At 45.7% G+C, this 24,492-nt stretch overlaps 1 protein-coding gene across 3 annotated transcripts in view; it reads right to left on the bottom strand.

Moving 5' to 3' along the window:
- Nucleotides 1–870: 870 nt before the first annotated feature.
- Nucleotides 871–24,492, bottom strand: part of ACO1 (aconitase 1) — a 59,475-nt gene continuing 35,853 nt past the window's right edge. For all 3 annotated transcript variants that reach the window (XM_072841614.1, XM_072841613.1, XM_072841615.1), the window contains 14 exons: nucleotides 23,921–24,092; nucleotides 23,199–23,299; nucleotides 22,172–22,288; nucleotides 20,817–20,976; nucleotides 18,487–18,622; nucleotides 17,477–17,561; nucleotides 16,530–16,686; nucleotides 15,361–15,485; nucleotides 13,059–13,163; nucleotides 12,169–12,311; nucleotides 9,484–9,631; nucleotides 5,125–5,247; nucleotides 2,613–2,798; nucleotides 871–1,755 (listed from right to left, as the gene is read on the bottom strand). In XM_072841614.1, coding sequence (XP_072697715.1) covers nucleotides 1,642–1,755; nucleotides 2,613–2,798; nucleotides 5,125–5,247; nucleotides 9,484–9,631; nucleotides 12,169–12,311; nucleotides 13,059–13,163; nucleotides 15,361–15,485; nucleotides 16,530–16,686; nucleotides 17,477–17,561; nucleotides 18,487–18,622; nucleotides 20,817–20,976; nucleotides 22,172–22,288; nucleotides 23,199–23,299; nucleotides 23,921–24,092 — 1,872 coding nt within the window. In that variant the 3' untranslated portion in view covers nucleotides 871–1,641. The remainder of the gene's footprint in view (nucleotides 1,756–2,612; nucleotides 2,799–5,124; nucleotides 5,248–9,483; nucleotides 9,632–12,168; nucleotides 12,312–13,058; nucleotides 13,164–15,360; nucleotides 15,486–16,529; nucleotides 16,687–17,476; nucleotides 17,562–18,486; nucleotides 18,623–20,816; nucleotides 20,977–22,171; nucleotides 22,289–23,198; nucleotides 23,300–23,920; nucleotides 24,093–24,492) is intronic.

Genomic DNA, 24,492 nt, shown 5'->3' with positions numbered 1-24,492 from the left:
ATCAGGTCCCATGTCGGGCTCCTTGCATGGAGCCTGCTTCTCTCTCTCAGCCTCTCTCTCTCTGTGTCTCTCATGAATAAATGAATGGAATCTTTAAAATAAATAAATAAATAAATAAATAAATAAATAAATAAATAAATAAATAAATAAAATGCATTACAAGGAGATCAACTTGTGAGCTGTAAGAAGCCCTGTTATGGACTGAATGTTTTTTGTGTCCCCTCCCCTCAAAATTCATGTTGACGCCCTAACCCCCAGTGTGTCTCTTTGGAGATGGGACCTCTAAGGAAATGATTAAGGCTAAGTGAGGTCATAAGGGTGGGGGACTAATCTGATAAAATCAGTGCCCTTAAAAGACACCAGAAAAAAAAAAAAAAAAAAGACACCAGAGAGCCAGCTCTCTCTGCCTCCTCACGCATGCATTAAAGGAAAGGCATGTGAGGACAAAGTTCAAACCAGAAAATGAATTGGCTAGAAACTTATCTTGGACTTCTAGCCTCCAGAACTAGGCATTTTTGATGTTTGAGCTACCCAGTCTATGGTATTTTGTTATGGTAGCCAGAGCCAAAATGATGTCAGTGATAAAAATAAGCAGATAAACTATAGGACACAAAAATAATTAAAAAAAAATTATGATCTGTTCACCATACTTACATTATTGCTACTGCTACCTTCTTGTCTGCTCCCAACCAGGGCAGAGAAATCCTGTTCCTCAACTCTTCATTTCACCTGTATAGTATGGATGCAGCTGTAAAAGCAGACCCTGAAGGTCACCCAGGCTTCTGGATGCTGCAGTTTGAGATCTGCTCTGCTCGAACTCTCCCCAGACTAGAGCCTCACACACCACAAAATTCAATTCCAAAGTCAAAGTTTTCCTTGAAAATAGATTTAATCTTATTCAAATTACAAATGTTCTAAGTCTCTCTCCAAAACCACCTCCAAAGTTCTCCTCTTGACAAATGAAAATTTTTTCTGGGGAAAAGTTTTGAAGAGAGTAAAAGAAAACGCCACATTTTTTTAGTGTTGATCCATCAAAAGGTACATAATCAAAAAAAATGTCAGTGTCTGACCTATCCACGAGGTGTCTGGATCATTCCACCCGAAGGAAAAAGGCAGAGGGAAGAATTGCAATCACTGCTGTGATTTGCAGCGTGAGCAAGTGTTCGCCTACCGTGTCAGTCAGCCCCACTGTAATATGCAGAGACCCGAGCCCCTCACGGGAAGGTTTCATTGAGCAGAGGGGAACAGAGGAACAGAAGAGAGGCGGGGGCTGCCTTCTGAGGAGACTCATTTGTGTCCAGCTGAACACAAACAGGCCAAGAATGAAAAATCAACATTCTGTAGTCAGTTCCCTTACAGACTCGCTCACTTCTCTTCCTGGCACAACCGACATTCCCACCATTCTAGCTTCCAAATTCTAGAAAAAGAGAAAAAGATTCACAAAAATTGAGAATGCAAAGACTGCGCATTCTGTGCCTGGAAGAACGGCACTGGTGACGTGGGCAGCACACGCCCCTGTGCAAGGGGGTGCCCTGCGGGGAGGCCCGCCCTGGAGGGGACCCTCGGCACCCAGGCCCCGCTGGCTAGTGGCGCTTCGCTCCCTCCTGCGCAGCTCCAGGTGCGGGCTCCAGCGCAGATGACCTACTTGGCCATCTTGCGGACCATGTAGTTGAGGATACCCCCGTTGTGGAAATAAACGAGCTCCACGTCGGTGTCGAACCTCATGATGGCCTGGAAGGTCTTCCCGGAGTCCAGCTGCGATGACAGAGAACAGAGGACAATCAGGGAGGGCGGGGGAGGCCAGGCAGCCCCGTGGGGAGGGGCGCCCACGCCGCCCTCAGGGCTGCCTCTCAGAGTGGGCGGCCCACCAGCCCGTGGGGAGACTCCTGCCCAGACCCCGAGAACCCGAGGCCGCGTTTGGCCGAGACCCCCAGCCGACTTCTCTGCACAGTAAAGTAGGGCAGAGTACAAATGACCGAGGGGCCGGACCCCAGGGCCAGGCCTCTTGGGGCAGCAGTACCAGTGACACTAGGGATGGGAGTTTTCAGACTCTCCTTGGGAGGTTCAGGCCCACAGGGGTCTCAGGAGGTTGTCCCTCAGGCAGCTGGTCCAGTCGCTCACCCTGGGACCTCACCCTGGGACCCTGGGGTTCGGCACCTGCCTCGCCTCACCTGGGGGGCTGTCGCTTTTTTTTTTGGGCAATACAAAACCTGGGGCCTGGGGGGGAGGCTCAGGAATGGGTTGTGTCTGTTCACATTTTGATAAGAAAGAGGTGTTTTTCAGATCATGTGAACATGTACCGTCTCCTCGAGCTTCTAACACTTCTCTGGGCTAAAGAGAGACTGGGAGTCCGAGGAGACAGTGGGGCTGGCTGCGGCCTGGAGCAAGGAAGGGATGGATGGAACTTCCAGGACTAAACAGACCTAAGTCATCAGTCAACAGGTGTCCTGTGTTGTGAAGGCAGAGCCGGTGCCAGCAGAACTGCCAGGTGTGACTCACTCCTACTGAGTGACAGTTTTCCTTCCAGATTCCACTCATTTCTCGGTGACGGGGTTGAGGGTGAACACACGGTCCCGTACACCCGGGCCTGGCACGGGGCGGCTCCGGCTTACCTGGACCTGCACTTTCATCCGAGGTGTGAGGTTGTCTGGAATGATGATGGTGTATCGCTCCCGCCCTGTGAGTCCCAGGGTGTCTGCGGTCTCCCCAGGGAGATATTCGAGGGGAATCACCCCCATTCCCACCAAGTTGCTGCGGTGAATGCGCTCGTAACTCTCAGCCAGGACAGCTTTGATTCCCTGAGGAGCCAAGACAGGACTTTGGACACAGTCCCAATTTTCTTGAGATACATGGAAACTTTACAAAAGGCTTCTTAAGTCAAAGTCTTCTCACAGCTAAATTCTTTGTAAGTACCAATTAGTCATTTACCGAAACGGCTCCTCTAGTTGTAACCCAGCAGCTGGTCACGGTTACAGGCGGCCCGCAGGCCCATCAGTTCTCCCCTTCTGCCGTCCCCCCCCAGCCCCAGGAGGTGGATGCTATGACCGTCCCCTCTCTACCCACACTCAGTGGGAGTATCTGGTACCTGAGCCCATGCAGTCTGACCACACACCTAGCTGCTTTGTGACACAACATCCCTTAGCAAACTTCCATTGTATCTGGAATCCACACAACAATACAATTTTTGTTTCATTTCCCTTGAATTGTGCTATTATCATCGGTGCAGACACAAAAAATTTAACCAAAAAAGCAACGTTCAGACATACTACAGAGAAAGTAAATGATGTGCTGCTTTTACAATTCCTGTTTCAAGGATCAAATTCCATTGGATACAGTCTTGGTATTGAGCTTCCTATAAAGTACGTTTTATTGGTAACCTATAACTGGCAACATATGGCAATGATCAATAAGCCAGGATACCTGATTAACTAGAACACCCCATTCTCAATATTAGTTAATTGTAATATAATATTAAGATACCCCTAAAAGGTCTCTTGACATGTAGGGTGCACTTTGAAGCTCCCCTGCATCAGGATCACCTGGGGAGCTTGTTAAAAATGTAGATTCTTTAGGTACTACCCCAGATATACTGCTCGGAACCTCTTGGTGGGCCACATGGGGGGAGAGGAAGCTAGGGATCCCTGGACGTTGTGAGAACCAAAGGCATAAATAAAGCTCTGGTTCTCAAACTCAGCCGCATATTAGAATCACCAGGCTTATAAAATCCCCGTGTGCAGGCCTTTCTCCCTACCAACTAAACCCCAGAGCCTCTGGGGAGGAGATCCTGGCATAGGTGTTTAAAAAAAAATCCCACAGGTATCTCCAAATTTAAGAATCATTTTATAGAGGAAGAACAGGTTCTTCCGAACAGGAGATATTCTGCATGGACTTATGTACACATATGTTCCCTTGGTGAGGGAGTGGCAGGCTTCGTAAACCACACTGGGCACGTCCCTACTCTGGGTAAGGGCTGCGCAGGGCTGCCGACCAGTCGTCTAGGCCCCTCTGCTGTGAGAACAGCCCAGCACCGCTGAGTGGCCCAGCTTTGGCAGCCGGAGCTGTTCTGCACAGGAGTCTAGACCCTGGCGGGCCCCCCGGGTGCCAGTTGTCTTACCCTCCATCGGCTCTTAGGGTTCCCCACTTGGCTGCATGCTGCGCGGGTCTCATTTCTAGAAACTATGGGCTCCCAGCCCCATCCCTAAAACTCTTTCCTCTTCTATAATTTCTCTGCTTCTTTCCAGCAGCTTCTAGAAAAGGCAGGCTTTTGATACATTACCAAGCAATCAAAGAACATTTTTTGTTCCTCCCATAGAGCAAAATGCTTGATTAAAAAAACAAAACAAAACAACAGGTGTATTGTTCAGAGACGTCTGCGGAAACCCGGCTGGCCAGAGGGCTGCGGCCAGACCCCGCGTTCTTTACGGTACTTGTGGATGTCAGCTTACGTCGTGTTTCCCAAGGCTTAGCTTGCTGGAGCCATAAATCATCGAGATTGGCACCGGCTAAGTGATCTTACCCGCCCCCAGAATTAAAGCTGAGCAGCAGGACTCTTCCCTGCTCTGGGCCAGCAGAGGCTCAGGAGGTCAAAGCGGTCTGCTCTCCGCACGTCTCCCTGGGGACGCCCCCAGCGCCAGCCGGGCCCTGTCTACGCCCAGAGGGAGCTTCCTTGCGTGGCAGAGGCTAGCGGCCGCTCACAGGCCCAGAAAGCAGCTGCAGAAAGTCCGTCCAAAGGCCAGGCTCCTTACTCTGGCCCCTCCGCAAGCCTCCCGCAGACAACACGGGGGCAGGCCCCCTCACTGCTGGCCTGGGACAGCGGCCCGAGGACACCTCCGGTCCTCAGCCTGCATGTTAGGAAAAACCATGCAACTTTTCCCCATAAAAAAAGACTTATATACATACTTTTGAAAATGATTTCCAAGACTGCACAGGCCCTCCTCCCGACTGCTCCACAGCCACCCCAAAGATCCACGGTTGCCAGAATAAGGAGCATGTGATCTAAGGACCCAGCGTGCGCCTCGCTGACCCTTCACCACTCGAGGGAAAGCCGGATCCACCACGCGGCAGGAGCCGAGCAAGCACCACACGCTTCCCCGAGCTTGCGAGCCGGGTCCCGCCGCCACTCACCAGGAGGAAGGGGCCCTTGGCTGCCCAGTCTCTGGAGCTGCCCGAGCCGTACTCCTTGCCCGCCAGGACGATCAGGGGAAGGCCTGCCTGCTGGTACTGCTCGGCCGCATCGAACACATCAAGCTGAGGACGAGAAAAGCAAGGTTTGCGGAGGCTGTACGGGCACAGAGCGTGGACCCAGGCCGGGGGGACTGGGTGAGAAGCACAGGGTCAGAAAGGTCTTTGGTGGCCCAAGTCAACGCAGAGCTGACAGGGAAGCGCAACCCGTCAGTGGCCTGGTTTTCACAAATTTCCAATTAACTCCATCTAGTTACCCTTGCCAATGAATTTTATATTCTTCTAACTGAAAGGCCTCATTTTTGTCCTGGTTTTAGAAAAACACTCAAATCCTAAGGCATCAAGGGGGGAAAAAAACCTAGACCAGATTGTTTTTCCCTCTTCTATTGATTAAACTTTTTTAAAACTTAAAAAACAGAGCCCCACCTAAACCTGGGTTTTGACTCCGTTTCAGAGACTCAGTGATGGTCCCTTGTGGAGGGTAACAACCGCAAAGAAGGTGACATGTTCTGAAATTGTAGGAAATGCAGACATACATACATTTTATTCATTCATTCGTTCATCTTAGAAAGAGTGAGTGCAAGTGGGGGGAGAGGCAGAGAGAGAGAGAATCCTCAGATTCCCATGGAGCCCAGAGCCTGACGCAGGACTGGATCCCAGGACCCTGAGACTGACCTGAACAGCCGCTTGACTGATGGAGCCACCCAGGCACCCCATAATGCAAACTTTTACTAGTCACCTTTCTACAAGGAGGTCAAGGCAGAGACACTAGAAACAGCGGTGGAAGCACAAATCAATAAAGGACAAGAGAGGATTAACTAATACTTTGGTATATATGAGAACCATCTTGCACAAACAGCTTCATTTGTTTCTCACGAGAATTCTGAGTATCCTGCTGAGCCAAGACTTTACGAAGACATCTGATTATCACTGCTGGTGATATGAAACAGTTGTTTTTCCTGGTGACTTAAGTAAAAAAAAAAACAAAAACAAAAACAAAAAACACAAAGAAAAGAAAAACTCCCTCAAGAGAGGGTTTCCTTCAAAAGAAGCTCTAGAAAGGTGTATAATCAACCTCTCAAGTAAGCTTTCACAAATCACCATTTCGGTGGGCTGATAGAGCCTGTGGTTAGTTCCACCTGGTGTTACCCAAATCTGGGGAGCTTATAAAGCAACGGCTCCCTGCACTCTCCCTTTCTCTTCTAAAGAACAGGACATAAAATTTCGTTGTTTCTTCCGTGAGATTGTGCCTCTGGATCTTGAGTATTATACCTACTCTGCCAGTTCTTCATTTCTCCATGTTTGTTATCACTTATCAATTTCCTGTTTTGATGGGGATTTAGTTCTTTTTAATATATTTTATTTACTTAATTATCTGAGAGAGATAGAGACAGAGAGAGTGAGCAGAAAGAGGGACAGAGGGAGAGAGATCCTGAAGCAGACACCCTGCTGAGTGCAGAGCCTGACCCAGGGCTCTGATCCTAGGACCCCAAGAGCATGACCTGAGCTGAAATCAAGAGTCAGCCCTTAAGCAACTGGGCCACCCAGGCACCCTGGGGATTTAGTTCTCTTAACTAACTACCATTCCCCTAGGTCCCCTCTCCCCAGCCTTCCAATATAATTATGTCATATATTTTGGGTAAATCAATGTTTGGTGTTTGCACTACTTTGACTATGTGAATGTTATTTATAGCTGAGTCAAGTAATGTACTCTGATTTCCTTTTCTTGATAATTAAGAAAAATTTCCACTGGAATTAATTATTTTCTTTTTGTATGTGCACTCACCTGTCTCTGTGTCCCTCCGCATCAATTAACTCCCAAACGCTCTGCCTGAAGTACTATCTTCTCTAAAGACATTCAAATGTATCAGGTAGTCTGTCATTTAAAAATCTTTCCCATGGAGATACCACTCTTGGAACGTCAGTCCTCTTCTAATTTGGACTGATTCTTCTCTAGAGGTGGTACATTCCTGTTATAGAAGAATCTTCCTTCACTGTCATCCTGGGGATTCCCTGCATTTCCTTTTCCTGAATCCTACATCTTCCCCCTTTTTGGCTTATTCTCTCATTTTGGTAAAATGCATTCACCAAAGAGCTTCCTGAGACAGGGACTGAGGAGTATTTTCAAAGTTTTTAAATTGGAATATGTTATGACTTTAACATGGGACATGGAATTCTGGGGTGCAAACCAGTTCAAGTTTCCAGTGTTGCTTTGAGCACTTCTGATCCCCAGAACATTGCACATAAGCTGTTCTTTCCTCTTTGGAAGTTTCTAGATCTTATCTTTCTCTCTGCTGTTCCTAACTTCACACCAATGCCACGTGGAGCTGTTCTTCCGTAATCATGTGGGTATTCAGCGGATGTCATGTGGAATTGGATTTCACAGTCGGAGAATTTTCCTTGTGTTACTTCCTGGATAATTTCCTTTCTTCTCTTCCCAACATCTCCAGTCAGATGCTGAGCCTCCTCATTTCAGTCTTTAATTTTCTTATATTTTCTCTAATTTTTCCTTTGTCTTTCTGTTCTATATTCCGAGAAGATTTTCTCAACTAATCAACTTTTCCTGTGAATTTTTTAGGGGCTTTTTTTTTTTCTTTAACAGCGCTTCCTTTCTTTTTAAATTATTATCATTTTTTAAGAGCCCTTTCTTGTCTTCTGATTATTCTATACCAGCAGAAAATCATTTCAACATTCTGAGAAGACAAACTTTTTGTTTTGTTTTGTTTTCTTCTACTCTTTGTATTACCTCTGTTTTCTTTCCCTACCCCACCCCCTCTTCTTTGTCTAGGTCTGTCTTTCAAGTTCAAGGCTTGGCTCAGATGTCTGTTCATCTCTGATTCTGTCTCCTTATTTAAGATGAGGCATTAAACATTGGACCAGAAGTTCTAGGTCATGGCAGGGCTTATAAATAAGCATTTACAGTCAGTATACCAGAGGCCCACCCCCAGTGTCTATAACAGCGTCTTTCCCCTGGGTCTCTTGGGCATTTCACCACCTAACTGTATCTTTTTCATTTAGTAGTTTATCATCCCTGTTCTTCACTGAACAACTATGTACTGGGCACTGATCCTGTGTTGGGTCCTGGTGATCATCTATGAAGAGTTTGCTTTCCAAAATATAATGTTACAAGTGAGGCTGTATGGGTGGTGGTAAACCACACGGACTGGAGCCAGGCTCCCTCAGTTTTGTTTTAAGATTTATTTATGTATTTTTTTGAGGGGAGGGGCAGTGGCAGAGGGAGAGACAGAAAGACTTAAGCAGACTCTGTAAAAAAAAAAAAAAAAAAAAGGCAGACTCTGTGCCTAGCACAGAGCCCATCGTGGGGCTCAATCTCACAACCCTCAGCCGAAACCAAGAGTGGGACACTCCACCAACCGAGCCACCCAGGTACCCCCAGGCTCCCTGGGTTTTCATCTCTATTTTTATTATCTCAAAAGATGAACAATTGTGGTACATACCTCAAAGGGTATTATGAGGATTAGATAAGTCAATACATGCAAAGAGCTTCGAACAGTGCCTGGGATATAGTAAGTTCCATAGAAATATTAGCTATTATTATTTTTAAGTGAGTCAGGAGTGTTATTTCTCAGGTAACTTAAACAGTTCTCAAGCAGCTTTATGGCATCTGCTGGAAAGGGAAGCGATGCCGAAGACTACTACATGTGTCAGACACCCTGCTCCATGTTCTACACATCATTCCATTTAAGCTTAAGCCTCAGAGCCTTACAAGGTAGATATTCTACTTCATAGGTCAGAAAACTGAAGCTCACTGAGGGAATTAACTTGCTGAAGGCTCCGGAGCTGGGATGTCTGACTCAAAGTGCAGGCTCTCCCCGCCTCTCACACGCCTCCCCTCTGGGAATGAACAACTCCAGATGGAACAGGCCAACTCCAGATGGCACCCATCAGGACCCAAGCAGGCTTCCACGGGCCTCTAAATTCCTTCTTTTCCTACTGGGACAGGGAATTCAATTAAATGCTAATAAAGTCATACAATAATAGCACCTGTTGATAAATAGCCTCTATCTTAACCTGGAAGCTCCCCCTCAAATACTCTGAACTGATGAAATTTCACCCAGAGGCTTTGTAAATTCAACTCCCAGGAAACGAGGCTTAGTTAGACCATAAAGTAGAATCTCTAAGCAGGAAGAGAAAGTTTTAGTTTAAAGGGCACCTTTATCAGTGATGAACTCTCTTGGACACAAGAGATAGCATGGGGCTGTGAAGAAAAAATGAGACCCAAAGGCAAGTGACCATGTAAATACCCAACCACCCAGAGGCTGATAAAGACACAGTACTCACAATTTCTCCAGAAGGCAGATGTATAGTCTGTGGTGCCTGCTTGTTCAAAAATTTGTTTAATAAGCGAATGTTGGCGAATGTCCCCCGTGCCATTATGGCATCATTACCTCGGCGGGAGCCGTAGGAATTGAATTCTCGTGGAGTCAAGCTAATAATGCAAGCAAGAGAGGAGCTAGGTTAGTGACCGGAGCAAAGGAAAACTTAGCTTCCATCAAGAAAAGAGGAAAAAAACCACAACCTAGATATCTAAGTTTACTAAGCATTGCTCTCCAAGGCAGAAAAGCTGTTCCTGAATCTTCTGCTGAGGGGAGAGTCAGAGGTAGAGGTGGGGTAGTGGAACGGGGAAGTCAACATTCTCCCAGGGTCAACTACAGTCTTATAAATCTGTGTAGAAAAACCAGGAGGAACTCGAATGAGTATTTATTTTCCTGATTCACTAGAGTAGCCTGGAAAATCTCACAAAAGATAAAATATTAAACATGGGGAAGAAAAAGGAAACAAAGAGGAGTCAGTGTGGGCCAGTCAGGTGGAGCCAAGAATGAAGGAAACATAAAATACATTCTGTAAACTAACTGGAAGGAGGTATAAATTTGTCCTCAAGTTATCAAGAACTCAATGTATCGGGCAAGACACATGACAGACAACATGATTTACAATTTTCATAAAATAAAAATCAGAACAGCGCCAAAGAAGCAGAAGAGCTCTTCCTGGTCCTGAAATCAAAGAAAAATCCTGTCTATGGGCCAGAGTCAAAGGATACTCTGTGATGGCAGAAACAACTTACAATTACCACTGCCATCATCACACTGGGCTGTTTCTTAAAATGTTAGGAAGTATCTGTGAGTGTTAATCTGATCTCGTGGGGAGATGTGATTTGGAGATTGAGAGAGTCTGTGAATGGGCTTTAGGAGCAGGTGAGCGTGTCTACAAACTCCTGAAATTGTATCCAGAATGTTGGGAATATGTGCATTTTCCTGGGGAGGTATGATTTTTTTTTTCCATTCAATTCCCTAAAGAGTCCATGTCTCAAAAGTGTCAACAATCACCAATCAAAAAAAGTATTCATCACTGCTCGCTTCCTTAGTTTCTTTCTCCAGCCTCATCCTCAGTTTCCCTGTTTGTTGGTGAATCCTCTTCTCCCAATCATTCATTCATTCATTCATTCAACAACTGTTTATTGAGCCAGCTATGTGCCAAGAACTGTTCTAGGGGTTTGAGGTAGATCATGGAACAAAACAGATTAAGATCTCTGCCTTTGCAGGGCTTACATTTTAAATGGTGGAGACAAAAGAAATAATCATAATTAAAAAATGAGCATCCTACATAAGTGTTACCAGACTGTGGTTAATAACTGGGGAGGGAAAAAAAAGTAGATCAAGGCGAGAAGAGCAGTATGGTGCGGGTGACCTCATGGAGAAGAGTTGAACTGGCAAAGGAGTTAGTTAGATATTTTCGGGAAGAGCATCCAAGAGGAACGAACAGCCAGCTCAAGCAAAGGCTGTCAGGCTGAAGGGTATTTGGCCTTGCCTGGAACATTCGATAAACAAAGTAGCCATTAGGGTAGCCACAGCAGAGTGGGTGAGGGGAAGAGCAGAGATTCGCTGACCCCTCTCCAACACCCCTCTCCCATTCAAAGTATAGTCACACCCCTTTAGAATCTTACTGTATGCATCTGTGTATAGAAATTCTCACATGTTTAACAGAGTAGCTTCCCCACGTTAAAAAAAAAAAAAAAATCTCGAGTTCGACTCCTGTGCATCATCTGCTCTAGAGGTGGGCTAGCTTCTGAAACTTACAGCACTTGTTCCTCTGGGGAACGTGGACTCCTCCTGCTTTGAATGTGACTAACTCTCCTGCTTTGAATGGGCCAAGGTGGGGTGGGTGAGGGGTGGGGGCAGGGGGCTGAGCAGAGCTCAGGAAATGGGGAGCTGTGAAGAAAACAGGTTAGCTGCTGGGTTAAGTGAGATGTGGCCAAGGCAGTTTTCCTCCCACTGACAACGAAAAGAAAAAAATAAAATTAAATAAAGGAAGAAAGAAAGAAAAAATAAAGAGAAGGAAAGAAAGAATGAAAAAGATGCTGGATTTTGTTCTTAGATTCGCTCTGGGTCCCATCCCTGGGGACGCTGACTCAGGAGGTGCAGACAGGAGCCAGAAATTTATAGCTCCCCAGATGATTTTCATAGAAAGTCAGATCTGGGATGGACTCGTCACTGTGGGGGTATTAGAGGACACTAGATAATACTGGTATAGTACCCGTTCAGGTCACTCTATGACTGAAGGATGGGTAAATGGATCTGTGGTTGGCAAACCCGCAGTAACTATGTGTCACACCCAGGAAGCGGCAGCGAACAGCGTGGGGGACATGGCAGGGGGCACCCCCACTGATGGCGGGGCGGTAGAGAGCAGAGCCTGGACTCTCTCCTTAGGCACCCTGGGGGTGGGGCCCACAGCGAGCTCTCCCGGGCCCCTGCTCAGAAGGAAGGGCCCCTCCCTCTGCTGCAGTTTCCTCGATGGAATCTCCCAAGGAGGCTGGGAAGCAGCAAACAGAAAGGGTGACTGGTTATCAAGCCTCGGGGTTCGGTGAAAAACCACAGTCTGAGTCAAAAGAGAACAGGTGAGAAGAGAAATACTGGCCGGCCTCGTTCACTCCAGTTGCCTTAGTCTTTCTCCGTCATTCACACTCACCCTCTGTTAGTTAAGTAGCGAGCGGCGGGGCTGTTCCTTGCGATATTTCCGGCCGGAGAGATGTGGTCAGTTGTTACTGAGTCCCCCAAATTGAGCAGCACGTAGGCGCCCACTATGGATTTAGGGGGCTGGACAGCCAGAGTCTAGAAAAGAACACAGCGGGTCAGTGCCGGCTCAGCTTTTCTCCAGCAAGTCACCAGGGGAGTCTCAATGTTCTCTACCTGTTCCTGGGACCCGAACTGGACGACAGCCCTTCATTGATGCACAGAAAATTCTAGGCTTTTTCATTTTATCCGGGGTGCTTAGAAAAGTGAGGTGAATTTGGTCAAAACACTCACATCCCCCCAACCCCCGAATGGAGGCAAAATACTGGGACCAAAATTCCCTCAAAAGCAGAGGGATGCAGTTGCAAATGGCCTTCCCTGTCTCCACATCCACGGAACTCAGATGCCGAGGCCAACTAGAACCTTGACTTCTACTCCCCTCCTCTTTACACCCAAGGGCACATCCAAGGGAGCACAGACTCCCTGATCATCAGTTATAGGGAAGATCTTCCTATCTTTTTAGTAGATAAAAAGTTTTTTGAGTAGAAAGTTTAAATACAGCAGGCCTGGGGATGTTTCCCTGGAACAGTCTGTCCCTCAGATTTTTCTGGGTCTACGTCCAGGCAGTTTGGGATCGCCAGGGCGTCCCTACGCAGCCTCACAGACCCCTGCACACAGAGCCAAGTACCCCAGCTTCTCAGAGCTCTCCCCGGGATTGTCTGCTCAGCTTTGCAAAGGGTTCAATGGAATGCATAGTCAAAGCAAGGGCAAAGAGTAATGAAGTAGACTTCATAAGGAAAGAAACCTTTTGAGAAACTTATTTTGTTAAAAATAAAAAAGTCATACCAAGTTTTCAAAGAATGGCGGTGACTTAATGTATGTAGATTTGGGATTCCAGCAATATAGCTTATCTGATGGGGCTGCTAAGGCATTCCAGCTTTCATTCACGGTCTTACAAAAAAAAAGATAAAAGAAAGATAAGCAAATCTAATCACATTCCATTCTAAGGAAAGCTTTTTTTTTTTCTTTAAGATTTTTATTTATTTATTCATGAGAGATACAGAGAGAGAGGCAGACACACAGGCAGAGGGAGAAGCAGGCTCCATGCAGGGAGCTCGATGTGGGACTCAATTCCGGGACTCCAGGATCACACCCTGAGCTGAAGGCAAACACTTAACTACTGAGCCACCCAGGCGTCCCTCTAAGGAAACTTTAACATGCAAGCAGAAACTATATATTCTAAGAGTACGATAAAAACCATTCTTTGCATGATACCCTCTAGGTATGCCAAACGAAATAGAGAAAGACAAGTAGGATTTCACTGATAGGTGGAATCTGAAAAACAAAACAAACAAACGAACAAAGCAGACACAGATCCGTAAACACAGAGAACTAACTGATGGTTACCAGAGGGGAGGGGAGGTGAGAGGATGGGCAATAAAGGGTACAGAGGAGGGGGAGGTACAGGTTTCCAGCTGTAGAGTGAATAAGTTATGGGGATGAAAGTACAGCACAGGAAATTCAGTCAATGGTATCGTAATAGTGTCAAATGGTGACAGACGGTAGCTACACTGGGTAGTGCAGAGTTGTCCGATCATGATGCTGTACACCCGAAACCAATGTAACACTGTGTGCCAACTATACTTCAATGAAACAAAACCCAAAACAGTTCTTATTCTAGTCACAGGACAGAGTTTCTTCTTTATACTAAGACAATGTCATGCCAAATGACTTAAAAATACATGTGCACCATGATAGGCAGATTCCAAGATGGCCCCAAGGACCTGCCCCCCACCTTCTTGGCATTCACACCCTTAAGTAGTTGCCTCCTGCTAAGGGGGGGCTGAACTTAGTGATTCATTTCCAAGATTAGGTTATAAAGAAACTGCCTTCCGTCTCTTTCACCCTTTCCTGCTTGCTCTGATGGAAGCCAGTACCATGCTGTGAGCTGTGAAGAGACCCCCCCCCCCTTCCCGCAGCAAGGCAATGAGGGAGGCCTCCAGCTAACTGTCAGCAGGGGACCGAGGCCCTCTCTCTGACAGCCTGTGAGACACACTGTCCTGCCACCAACTGCGTGAGCGGCCATGGAAGTGGATCCTCCCCCAGATGAGCCTTCAGATGAGCTGCGGCACCAAAGGACATCTTTGCTGGAGCCCTGTGAAGGCAGAGGCACCCAGCTAAGCCACACATGGATTTCTGATCCACAGAAACCATGAGATAATAAATGCTGTTTCTAAGTTTTGGGATAATTTGTTGTACAGCAATAGATAACTCATCCATATACATAATGTAACTTATGAAATAATAATCCAGATTGTACCAAAGGGGAAATGATTTACTTTCTGAAGATTTGGGGAAGTAGATGACCAGGTCACATGGACACTGTCACATGGACAGCTTTAATACAGCTGCTATGTGTTAAAGTCAGCTTGAACTGTCTTCACGGGGCCATGACCTCCGCCTTTGGAGAAATGCATTTAACCCAATGCTCAGCAAGCTTGCTCATACCACTTCCGATGAGCAACTTGTGGGAGGGCACGGTGCATGACCCTCTTCCCCAGACAGTCGCTTTCTTATTTCAAACCCAAGTGCCCCAGTCAGCACTCCTAGGGTCTACCTAACACAGAAAGCAAAGAAAAAAAATAACATCCAAGGGTCTCAGAAAACGATACAGAGCTTCACACATTTTCTACTTGTCAAATGCATATTTTATTTCAGTAGTTTGGTGCTTTTTCCTGACTGGCTTTTTAAATTTTTTTTAGCCTCCACATAATTCTGAGAGGTACATTCAACCAATTAACTCTACCTCAGTGACACTCTATGGTGACATCGGGGATCCTCCACCACAACTGACACGATACCCAGGGTGTCTGAGGCGGGAGGGGTAATGGCAAGCTGGCTAGGAATCATATACAAGCTGAGGCCTCTCTTCTTGAGGCTGCTGCCAAATCTGGGAACATTTGGGGAGTGTGGGGTATGCAAAAATATAAATCACAGAAGAAAATGACAGAACCACGTTCTAGGCTATCTAGAGAAAGAAATGCTACTTTCTTCAGTTTCCACCCCCATCAGCGTCAGGGTCTCCGACATGCCACAAAGGAATGGCTGTCCCCTGGACGCAGGAAGGCAGAGTGGGCGGGGGCCTCACCTCTATCTTCTGGTAGACCTCCTTAAACATGCCAGGGATCACGTACTGACGCTCCACCGCCTGGATCTCATCTCTCGTTGGCCAGATGTCTTTCAGAAATACCTGCTGTCCCTTTGCATTGACCCCTGGGGAAAACAAGTTTATAAGTGAGAAAAACTGCATTTAATATTCCTTTTCATGATCACATCCAGCCAGATCCCGTTCTCTGTGGTAGTAATGTTCTGTAAAGTCCATGCAAGCGCTATGTAGTGGAGCCTGAATTGCTGGCGCAAGGGGGCGTGACTTAGGCTCCTGAGAGCCCCTCGTCACAACGTTTTCGGCAACTGATCAACACACAATCTTGCTTTATGTGTGCTTCTGCTTAAAGATGCCTTATCTAATACATCTTGTGGATGAGTTAACACTGAAGTCACAGCCAACAGCACTCAATTCAGGCGTGAACAAAGTCGGCCTCCCAGGGGCACACCACACAGCCTTCTTGGGCTTATGCATACTAGACAGGATTTCGGCACTATGCCTGGGGGCTATTTTAAAAAGTGAAATCACCCAAACCACAAAAATGTAGAAAAACAGGTTTCACCCCTCTGTGCGGGGCTGTAAATGACCGTGGAGGCAAGACCAGTATTGATTTGGAGGGTAAAATACATCTTAGTGAACAGACAAATGTGCCAATATCGAATCCATATAGAACGAGGATCAAGTAGAACTCTAGTTGTGATTTCCTGAAAGTAAACTTAAGGGGCACTGTTTTCATATTATTGAATCTACTCGGAATGGAGTGAGGAGGACACAACGAGACCTCCAGAGGAAAGGAAACAGAGCATCATTTCTCTGGCTTTGGGGAAGTTGATGAGTTCCTACAGCGGCTACATTAAGATAGTGCCTATCATTTGACAGAAGCAGGAGCCAGACAGGGAAGAACCGGGGGAGGTGCCAGGATAGCAGGCTCTCTATGACTTTTTGGATTTATTTCCTTTCCTTGTCCCCTATCCTTCGGTGGATGATTCTTGACTATTGCAGTTCCGTCTTCACCGTGTTTGGGAGAGAAAAGAACAGACTCTCCTTATCTTTGTTAGTTCTATCTTAGTTCTACTTTACTCCAGTAATATCTTCAAATTCACCGGAAAAAAAACAAACAAACAAGCATAGCTGCACAAATGCAACCTTACCCAGTGGTTCCTTCTCAAAGTCGATCCTGACGGTGCCAGCGATCGCGTACGCTATCACTAAGGGCGGGGAGGCTAGATAGTTGGCCCGGGTGTTGGGGTGGACTCGACCTTCGAAATTCCTGTTCCCAGACAGTACTCCAACAGCTACAAGGTCTCCCTGTGTCCGGCAAGAGAAAAATCAGGTCACCCAGAGAAGGGGCTGCCGAGGCTTCTCATCTTATGCCACCTGCTAAACTCTCCCATCACTGGGGATAGAGCTCCTTAACATGGCTTGCACCTGGTCCTCTGCCTGCAGGGAGAAGAGCACGCAAGGGTGTCCCTGGGGAGACATGGAGTGAAAGGACAGAGACATGTTTCTGCTCCTGAGGAAATCCGAGGTGGGCCAAAAGGCAGCATCCTGGTTACTTGGCTGCCTGGGGCCTGAGGATAGAAGGAAATGTCCAAACAGCTGAAAGCTACAGGAAGCCACACAGACCTATGTTAATTCTGTAATTCACGCGAAGCAAACCAAATACTGTTTCTCAATGCTACAGGACTTATGGAACAAAAATCAAGCCAGTGCAATGTAGTTTCGATTGCATTGTTTGCATGGAGACATGTCTGACTTTGAGCCAGTTTCAGATGACCAAGAACAAATAGTTGTGGAGCTGTCTGTCATGAAAACCAGCACTGGCTGAGCACTCATGTGCCAGGCACTCCTCAAGTTTTTTATGTCCATTATCATCTCCATGCTCCAACTCTGTGAAACAGGGACTACTATCATCTCCAATTTACCGTTGGGAAAACTGAGGCACAAGGTAGATAGCCAGTCAGCTTGCCTCCAAAGACCATACATCTAAACACAACCCCTGCTTCTCTGGACCTTCTGGAGATGAATAGCATTTCGGTCACACATTGTGTGAGAAGAGACAACAGCTCTGAAGCCCTCCGGGCTCCTCTGCAATTACCTGCGTGATGGCTTCCACCACAGCTTCGGGTAAGGGCCCACTGTTGCCAATGCAGGTCATGCAACCGTAGCCCACCACATCAAACCTAGACGCAGAGAGATAAGCACAGATGGAAAGTGACACTCAGCGAGCCCCTCTGCTGGTGACAGCTCTAGAGACCACTGATTTAAAGAGAACAGCAATGTGGGGAATAAATTTACTACTGTTTCAATAAAGCTTTCATTCTTAGGAGCATTTTAGATTTTTTTTTTTAATTTTAAGTACAATCTACTCCCCAACATGGGGGCTTGAACCCACAACCCCAAGGTCAAGAACCGCATGTTCTACCAACTGAGCCAGCCAGGTGGAGCATTTTAACATACTCTTTGTCCATTCTAGATCATTCAATTAGAGTCTTTTTTGAGTAAAGTGTAAAAAAGAGTCTAACTGAACGATCTAGACTTTCCAAAAGCTGAAATCACATATGCCATTTATTTTTTTCTATTCACTACTCTGATTGTATCATCCCATTGTATCACTGACTTTTAGGAGACAAATGAGTAAAATCTTTCTCAACCAAATTAGAAGTAGTGGGGAAACTGCAGGAATTGCATTTGGTAACAAATGACTCGTTTATGCCAAGGAATCAGAACGTTCTTAGCCATGGTAATTATTTTCATACCAAAGAGCAGACTCTCGGCTTTTGAGCCAATGCTAGCCCACAGCACACCTCCGTCAATTGAGGAAAGGCACCCCTTCCTCTAGAAGGGTGCAGCGCCACACCAAAGCACAGGCTTGGCTTCAGCCCTGCTTTGCCCTTCAAGGGCACCCTTGTGTGATGAACAACCAGCACAACTGTCAATGGGAGGCCTCTACTCGGTTGAAATGTAAGCGCTGCTCACTGTCTGACAAGACTATTTAGATACCAAGACTAATTAGATAAGCTGACACATGCTACAAGGTGATACAGTAAGAGACATCTGGGATAAAATACAACAAAAGCAATGGTGTAAAAGAAAATTCTTCCTCACCCAAGCTGGGACAGATACGGCATGACTCCGCTTTCTCGCAGGTAGTAGGTGACCACCCCACTTCCAGGAGACAGGCTAGTTTTGATGTAAGGCTTCACCGTGAGGCCAGCATTCACAGCTTTCTTTGCTAACAACCCTGTGCAATGTAAACACCGACAATGTGAGGTGGCTGCCCCTCTAGGTGCCAGGATAGCTCAGGAAAGAGCCTGCCTCTTCATTCTGCATCTCCAACCCCGATGTGACAAAGCCCCAATGGTGCTTTCTGCTCTTTCTGTCGCCTCGCAGAAATCAAAAGCTCATTGGCCCAAAGTCATCTACGCGAACGCGGTAAACTCAAAATTAGTCATGGGAATGAAGAAAAGAGATAGGTCTTTTTTTTTTATAAAAGAGATAAACCTAAAAACATTTGGGAATATGTCACAGAGTAAGTTTTTTGTTTGTTTGTTTGTTTATTTGTTTCGGACGAGCTTTTAATCAGAAACATAGGCAGTGACATATGTTTGAAAAATATATATGAAACATAGAACCTTGCATTTGTAACTTGCTATGGAAAATCCATGCTAATGCAACATTAAGTTTGGGGTTTTAGAAATTTTTTTTTTAAATTTTTATTTACTTATGATAGTCACACACACAGAGAGAGAGAGAGGCAGAGACATAGGCAGAGGGAGAAGCAGGCTCCATGCACCAGGAGCCCGACGCGGAATTCGATCCCGGGACTCCAGGATCGCGCCCTGGGCCAAAGGCAGGTGCCAAACCGCTGCGCCACCCAGGGATCCCAAGTTTGGGGTTTTAATTGCACAGAAGTCAGGGAATTCAGAGTTCAAGTTCCCATAGCAAGCAAGCTTTACTCCATACGTTGCATCCCAGGACCTTCCTGAGTGGGGTGACCTATTTCTTTGGTAAAATGTGGTGTAATGAAAAGTGACAGAAAAGATTTCTCCTCATGGTGACAATTCCTATCATCCCGAGCAAGATGGACAGTGGTCAATTTTAGCTACATAAACTGTACCCTTTTTGATGTACAGCAGTCCTCGGTGACCCAAATGACAAACAATGTCACTGTCATGCCTCAGTCATGCCTCAGTCAGATCCAGGTCTTGGCAATGTGCTAACAGAGTAAGTTTTTAACTGTTGGAGGGAAAAACAATCTTCCCAATTACGTTTTATTTGGATGAAAATTTTAATTGGTTGGGCCCTTTCTTAAAGGATATGAATTGTGTGCTGGTTGGTAAGGAGTACAGTCAGTCTAGAGTAAAAATCTTGTCCCTGGGTATTTTTTTAAAGTAGAAAATCACGGGCCCCAGGCTACTGGAATTTTAGCAAATACAGAGACTACTACAGAGATATTGGGTGCTCTCTTAGGATGTATCATAGAATTTGGAAAGAAATGGGGGCGGGGGATAAAAAGGCACAAAAAGCTATAGATAAGCTGGTGACTTGTCTTAAGGAAACTCATTTGCTCCAGACAAGAAAAGCTTAGGTATCAACAGATGAGTTCTTGGACAAAGGTTTTCCCAGGGCAGCCTGGGTGGCTCAGAGGTTTAGCGCCGCCTTTGGCCCTTGGCCCCGGGGCCTGATCCTGGAGTCCTGGGATCGAGTCTTGTGTCAGGCTCCCTGCATAGAGCCTGCTTCTCCCTCTGCCTGTGTCTCTGCCTTTCTCTCTCTGGTGTCTCTCATGAATAAATAAATAAAATCTTTTTTTTTTTTTTTTAAAGGTTTTCCCTATGTACTCGTGCACTTTATAAAAAAAGAACTCTCTGATGATCTTTGGAACTCCCAAGAGTTCCTTGGGAATGATAAAAAAAAAAAAAAAATGGACACTAAACACTCTTCTATTAATAAAACTCCATATGTAAATATTAACTACTTGCCCAGAATTGCGTAACATCTGAGGAAGTTTTATCAACTGGTGCCCTGTGCCCTAATTTAGATGCACCTGACAGTACTTCTAAGACAGACTGAAATCCGTAGCACAAAAAGGCCTATTGAGGGTTTTTTAGAGGCTAATCAATCTGTGATATGAAAACAGTTTTTTTCTTCTAGAGTCTGACACAAGATTCTAAACTTTACCAGAAAGTCATCTTTTTTTTTTTCTTCTACTTACTTTCTGTTAATTCTAAGGACTAGTATGCATTATAGATTCTACTTTAAATACTTTGTTTTGGATGCTACTTATATAAATACTACTGGGCCAATAATCTCTGCATTTGGGAAAGACAAGGTTCAGGGAACTACATGTACAACTCAGGGAAACCCCAGGGTTGTGTCTTGAAAGACTTCCACCCACGTGTCCACACGATTGTGGGGAGGGATTCACATGCACTCACCTGCTCCTAACATCACAGATGGATTACTGGTGTTTGTGCAGCTAGTAATGGCAGCGATGACCACAGAACCATGAGTAAGGGTGAATTCACTATTATTATAGATAAACGTCTTATGGTCATTATGATGGTCCAGAGCAATCTGGAATCCTTTAAACCCTTGCTATGGGAAGAAAAAAAAATTGTATATATATACACCCACATACACACACACACACACACACACACACACACACACACACACACAGTGAAATGTTCTCACTTTAGAAGAAAAATAAATACCTTGGTAACTATAATTTTAAAAGCCAATTTTTAACAAAAGTCACTGGCTGAGATATAAATATCTGAACTCTGAAATGCTACAGAAAAATTAAAGTCCTCTTTATTGTTTTTAAATCTTTATAAAAAGCAGTCATCATTTCTGAATCTTATTCTGTTTTGAAGTCCTATTAACAATTACTTGTCTCTCATCTCGAAAATGCTAAAACTACAAATTTAGTTCCAAGTTAGTCTAATTAAATCCGATGACATTATTGTGGAGTTTCATGAATGTTTGTAAACCATGGCCACAGATTCTAACATGAGGGAAATTTAGAAAAATGTGCCATTTTTGGTCAGATTCAACAAGTTATGATCGATGAGGCAAATAAAGTACAGCTGAACATTTGGTGTCATGCTGGTGGCCCAAGGATAAAACTCATCACATAATCTTAATCATCACCTGGGGAGATGTTCATTGAAAATCTACTGCATACAAGATGCCATGCTAGGTACTTTGTGGGTACAAAGGTGATTCTGACACAAATCCTATACTCAAACATATGGTCTAATAAGAGAAATCAGACATGCACATAATATGAAGGACCAGCAATGTAAGTTTCAGAACATGGATGCCATCAAAGGGTTCCAGACCAAGGGCCATGAAAGTTCAAATGAGGGATGGATGGTTTTCTGCCATGAGATGTGAGCCCATGCTCTGGAGGGGCTGAGAGATTCGGACATGCTGGGAAGGGGAGGAGACACGCAGGTGGATGGAGGCGAGGCGTGAACAAAAGTACACTGGCCAGAAGAGCTAGGGCAAGTCAAGTGAACCATGTGACAAGAGTCACATGAAGGGTGGGTTTGCTTTCACAGAGGCGGGCTGAGCTGTGTTCAAAGATGGTAAAGTACTCAAGGAAGCTGTGTGGCCCTTGGCTAACGGGAGAGGCTCAAAGGACTTCAGGATGGAGAGGAAATGCCCTCAGCGTCAGGCTCTGGGAAGCTTCCTCATCAGAGGGTGAAAAGAAGTATGGGCTCTACGGAACGGGGTGTGGGGCCAGGTCAGGGAGGGCTTCCACCTGCCTCTCCCTGGCCCCTACCTTGGCTCCAAGGCAGCTCTCAAAGTCCTTTTTCATGTCGGCCACGGCAACTTTGTCCTGAGGCCTCTTTGGTCCACTGCAGCAAGGCACGACCGTTCTCAGATTTAGTTCCACCACCTGTCCACCCAAAAGATAAGGAGCTCAGGAACGGACAGCGTACTCTCCGAGAAAAGATGCAAGTGGTACCAGGGAGCCTGCGATACCACACCCACAAAGACAAACTAAACCACCACATCCATACACAAGGAGTCAATGTCCTTTTTAATACTTAAGGAACGAACTTCCAAAGACCAGGATGGGCACATCAGTGGTGTGGGACAGGCAGGAAGTTCTGTCACCTCTTGGAGAGATCAGGGTGGGGGCCTAGCTGCTGGCCAGCATCTTCCATGCATCCCTCTTTGCAAAGCAGCTGATACAGCCTTTTTAATGCTACACGGAGTTTGAGACGGGTTTTCTACTATGATACATAAACCACCATACTTTTTGCTAAAATGATTTGGTAGGATGCCACTATTCAGTCACCGATGCCAGGAAACGGGCCTGGGTCTCACTGCCTATTCCCTTCCCTTGGTGGACTGTGAAAAAAAACCAGGGTCTCACATCTAGGTTACCCCCTCCAGGCTTGCCTGTCAGGAAAAATGTGGCATCAGTTTGCACCCCAGAAATGAAGGTAAGTCACTGGAAAAACCAGAATGAATTGCTCTGCTTGACCTCCATTTCTCTTCCAGCTACCCTGAGGAGATTAGCCTTCAAGCAGCCCTCCTCCCTCTGGTGAAGTCCTTCTTCAAAGGTCTTCCACACTAGCAGGTCAGAAAGGGAGCACACTCAGCCTAATGGCCAGGAGGAAAGGAAGATGTTATTTTACATTTATAATTCCTTATCTTTTTGATGGTTTCAGTCTCTTAAAACCTTATTGTTCTGTGATGACTTGGCAGTGACTAATTTCCTACAAGTTCACCCCCTCGGAAGACACACACACGATGAGGCTCAGAGCCTCAAGGAAGAGGAAATGCACGCTCTCTCGTACCTGGGCAAAGTCTGGGTCTTGAGAAGGGTCACTGAAATCCCGAAACATTCCGACAGCTTGAAGGTACTTTTTCATCCGCTTTACTTTGTCTTCATCACGACCTAAATGGACATTTTAAGAAATAACCAGTAACAGACATTAGGATTTCGTGATGAAAACTAATGCCTCCACCAGCAGTTATACAAGTAAGGTGCATTGCATTCACACAAACAACAAAAGCTCTGCTGGTATTCTGGTATTTCAACTTCCAGTCTCACATTCTGACTCTGGCTGATGCTGTTTTTTAGGGGTTTGTCAACCAATCTGGGCTCTTCTCAAGAAGATTCTGGTCCTACCTGTTAATACTCCCCCTCCCCTCCCCCCTTTTGGTCATCATCCTTCATTCAGGGGATCTCAGGCTTAGTTAATTGTCAAAGCACACCTTAATTACTAGGATCGCTTGCTTCCCGTCAAATAACTACAAGTAGATGACCAGTACAAATATCTAAGCTTCCAGAACACCTAAGCTCTTTCTACTGGCCAAACCGTGGTGTCTATGTCATATCTTCTGAAATCCCAATAATCATTTTGACTCCAAAGAGAAAAGGAAAAAAAAACCCCTAAAACACTGTGAATGTGACCCTGTATCCTCCAAGGGGCAGAGGCGGAAGGCAGTGCTTGGATCCTCAGAGCCCTATGCACTTTGCACAGGGCGTTCTGCTCGCACGGGGCTGCACGCTTACCCGTCTGCAGCAGGTATTTGATGCTAACTTCATCGACTGGGAAAAATGCAGCGGTCGCTCCATACTCAGGACACATGTTTGCAATGGTGGCGCGGTCAGCAATGGACAACTGGGCTACTCCTGGCCCAAAAAACTCCACAAACTTGCCTACTACCCCCACCTGGCGCAGGTGCTGAGAAGAACAAGAGAAAAACTTGAGACTCCATAACCTATATTTAAAATGCACTTTGTCATTCTTATAAATTAGCCTGGTGAGTAAACATAGAAAATAAATTGGTCCAGCATAGTTTTGATTACTTTGAAAAATAAAATTTAAAAAATTCTGTTAATTAAATACCATCCAGAATCTTGGATTGGATCTTGGAACAGAAAAGGGTCATTACTGAAAAAACTGGCTAAGTTTCTAGTTTAGTGTCATACCAGCGTTCTTCATTTTGATTAATGTACCATGGTTATATGAGATGTTAACATTTGGGGAAGTTGGGAGAAAGGTAACAGGGATTCTCTGTATTACCTGTATTTACATCAACTCTCATGTAAATCTAAAATTATGTCAAAACAGTTATTACCAG

Source organism: Canis lupus, chromosome 10, assembly GCF_048164855.1.
Source record: "Canis lupus baileyi chromosome 10, mCanLup2.hap1, whole genome shotgun sequence".
NCBI classification, from domain to species: domain Eukaryota; kingdom Metazoa; phylum Chordata; class Mammalia; order Carnivora; family Canidae; genus Canis; species Canis lupus.
Note: the sequence above shows the minus strand (reverse complement) of the source record. Positions and strands in the feature narration are given on the sequence as shown.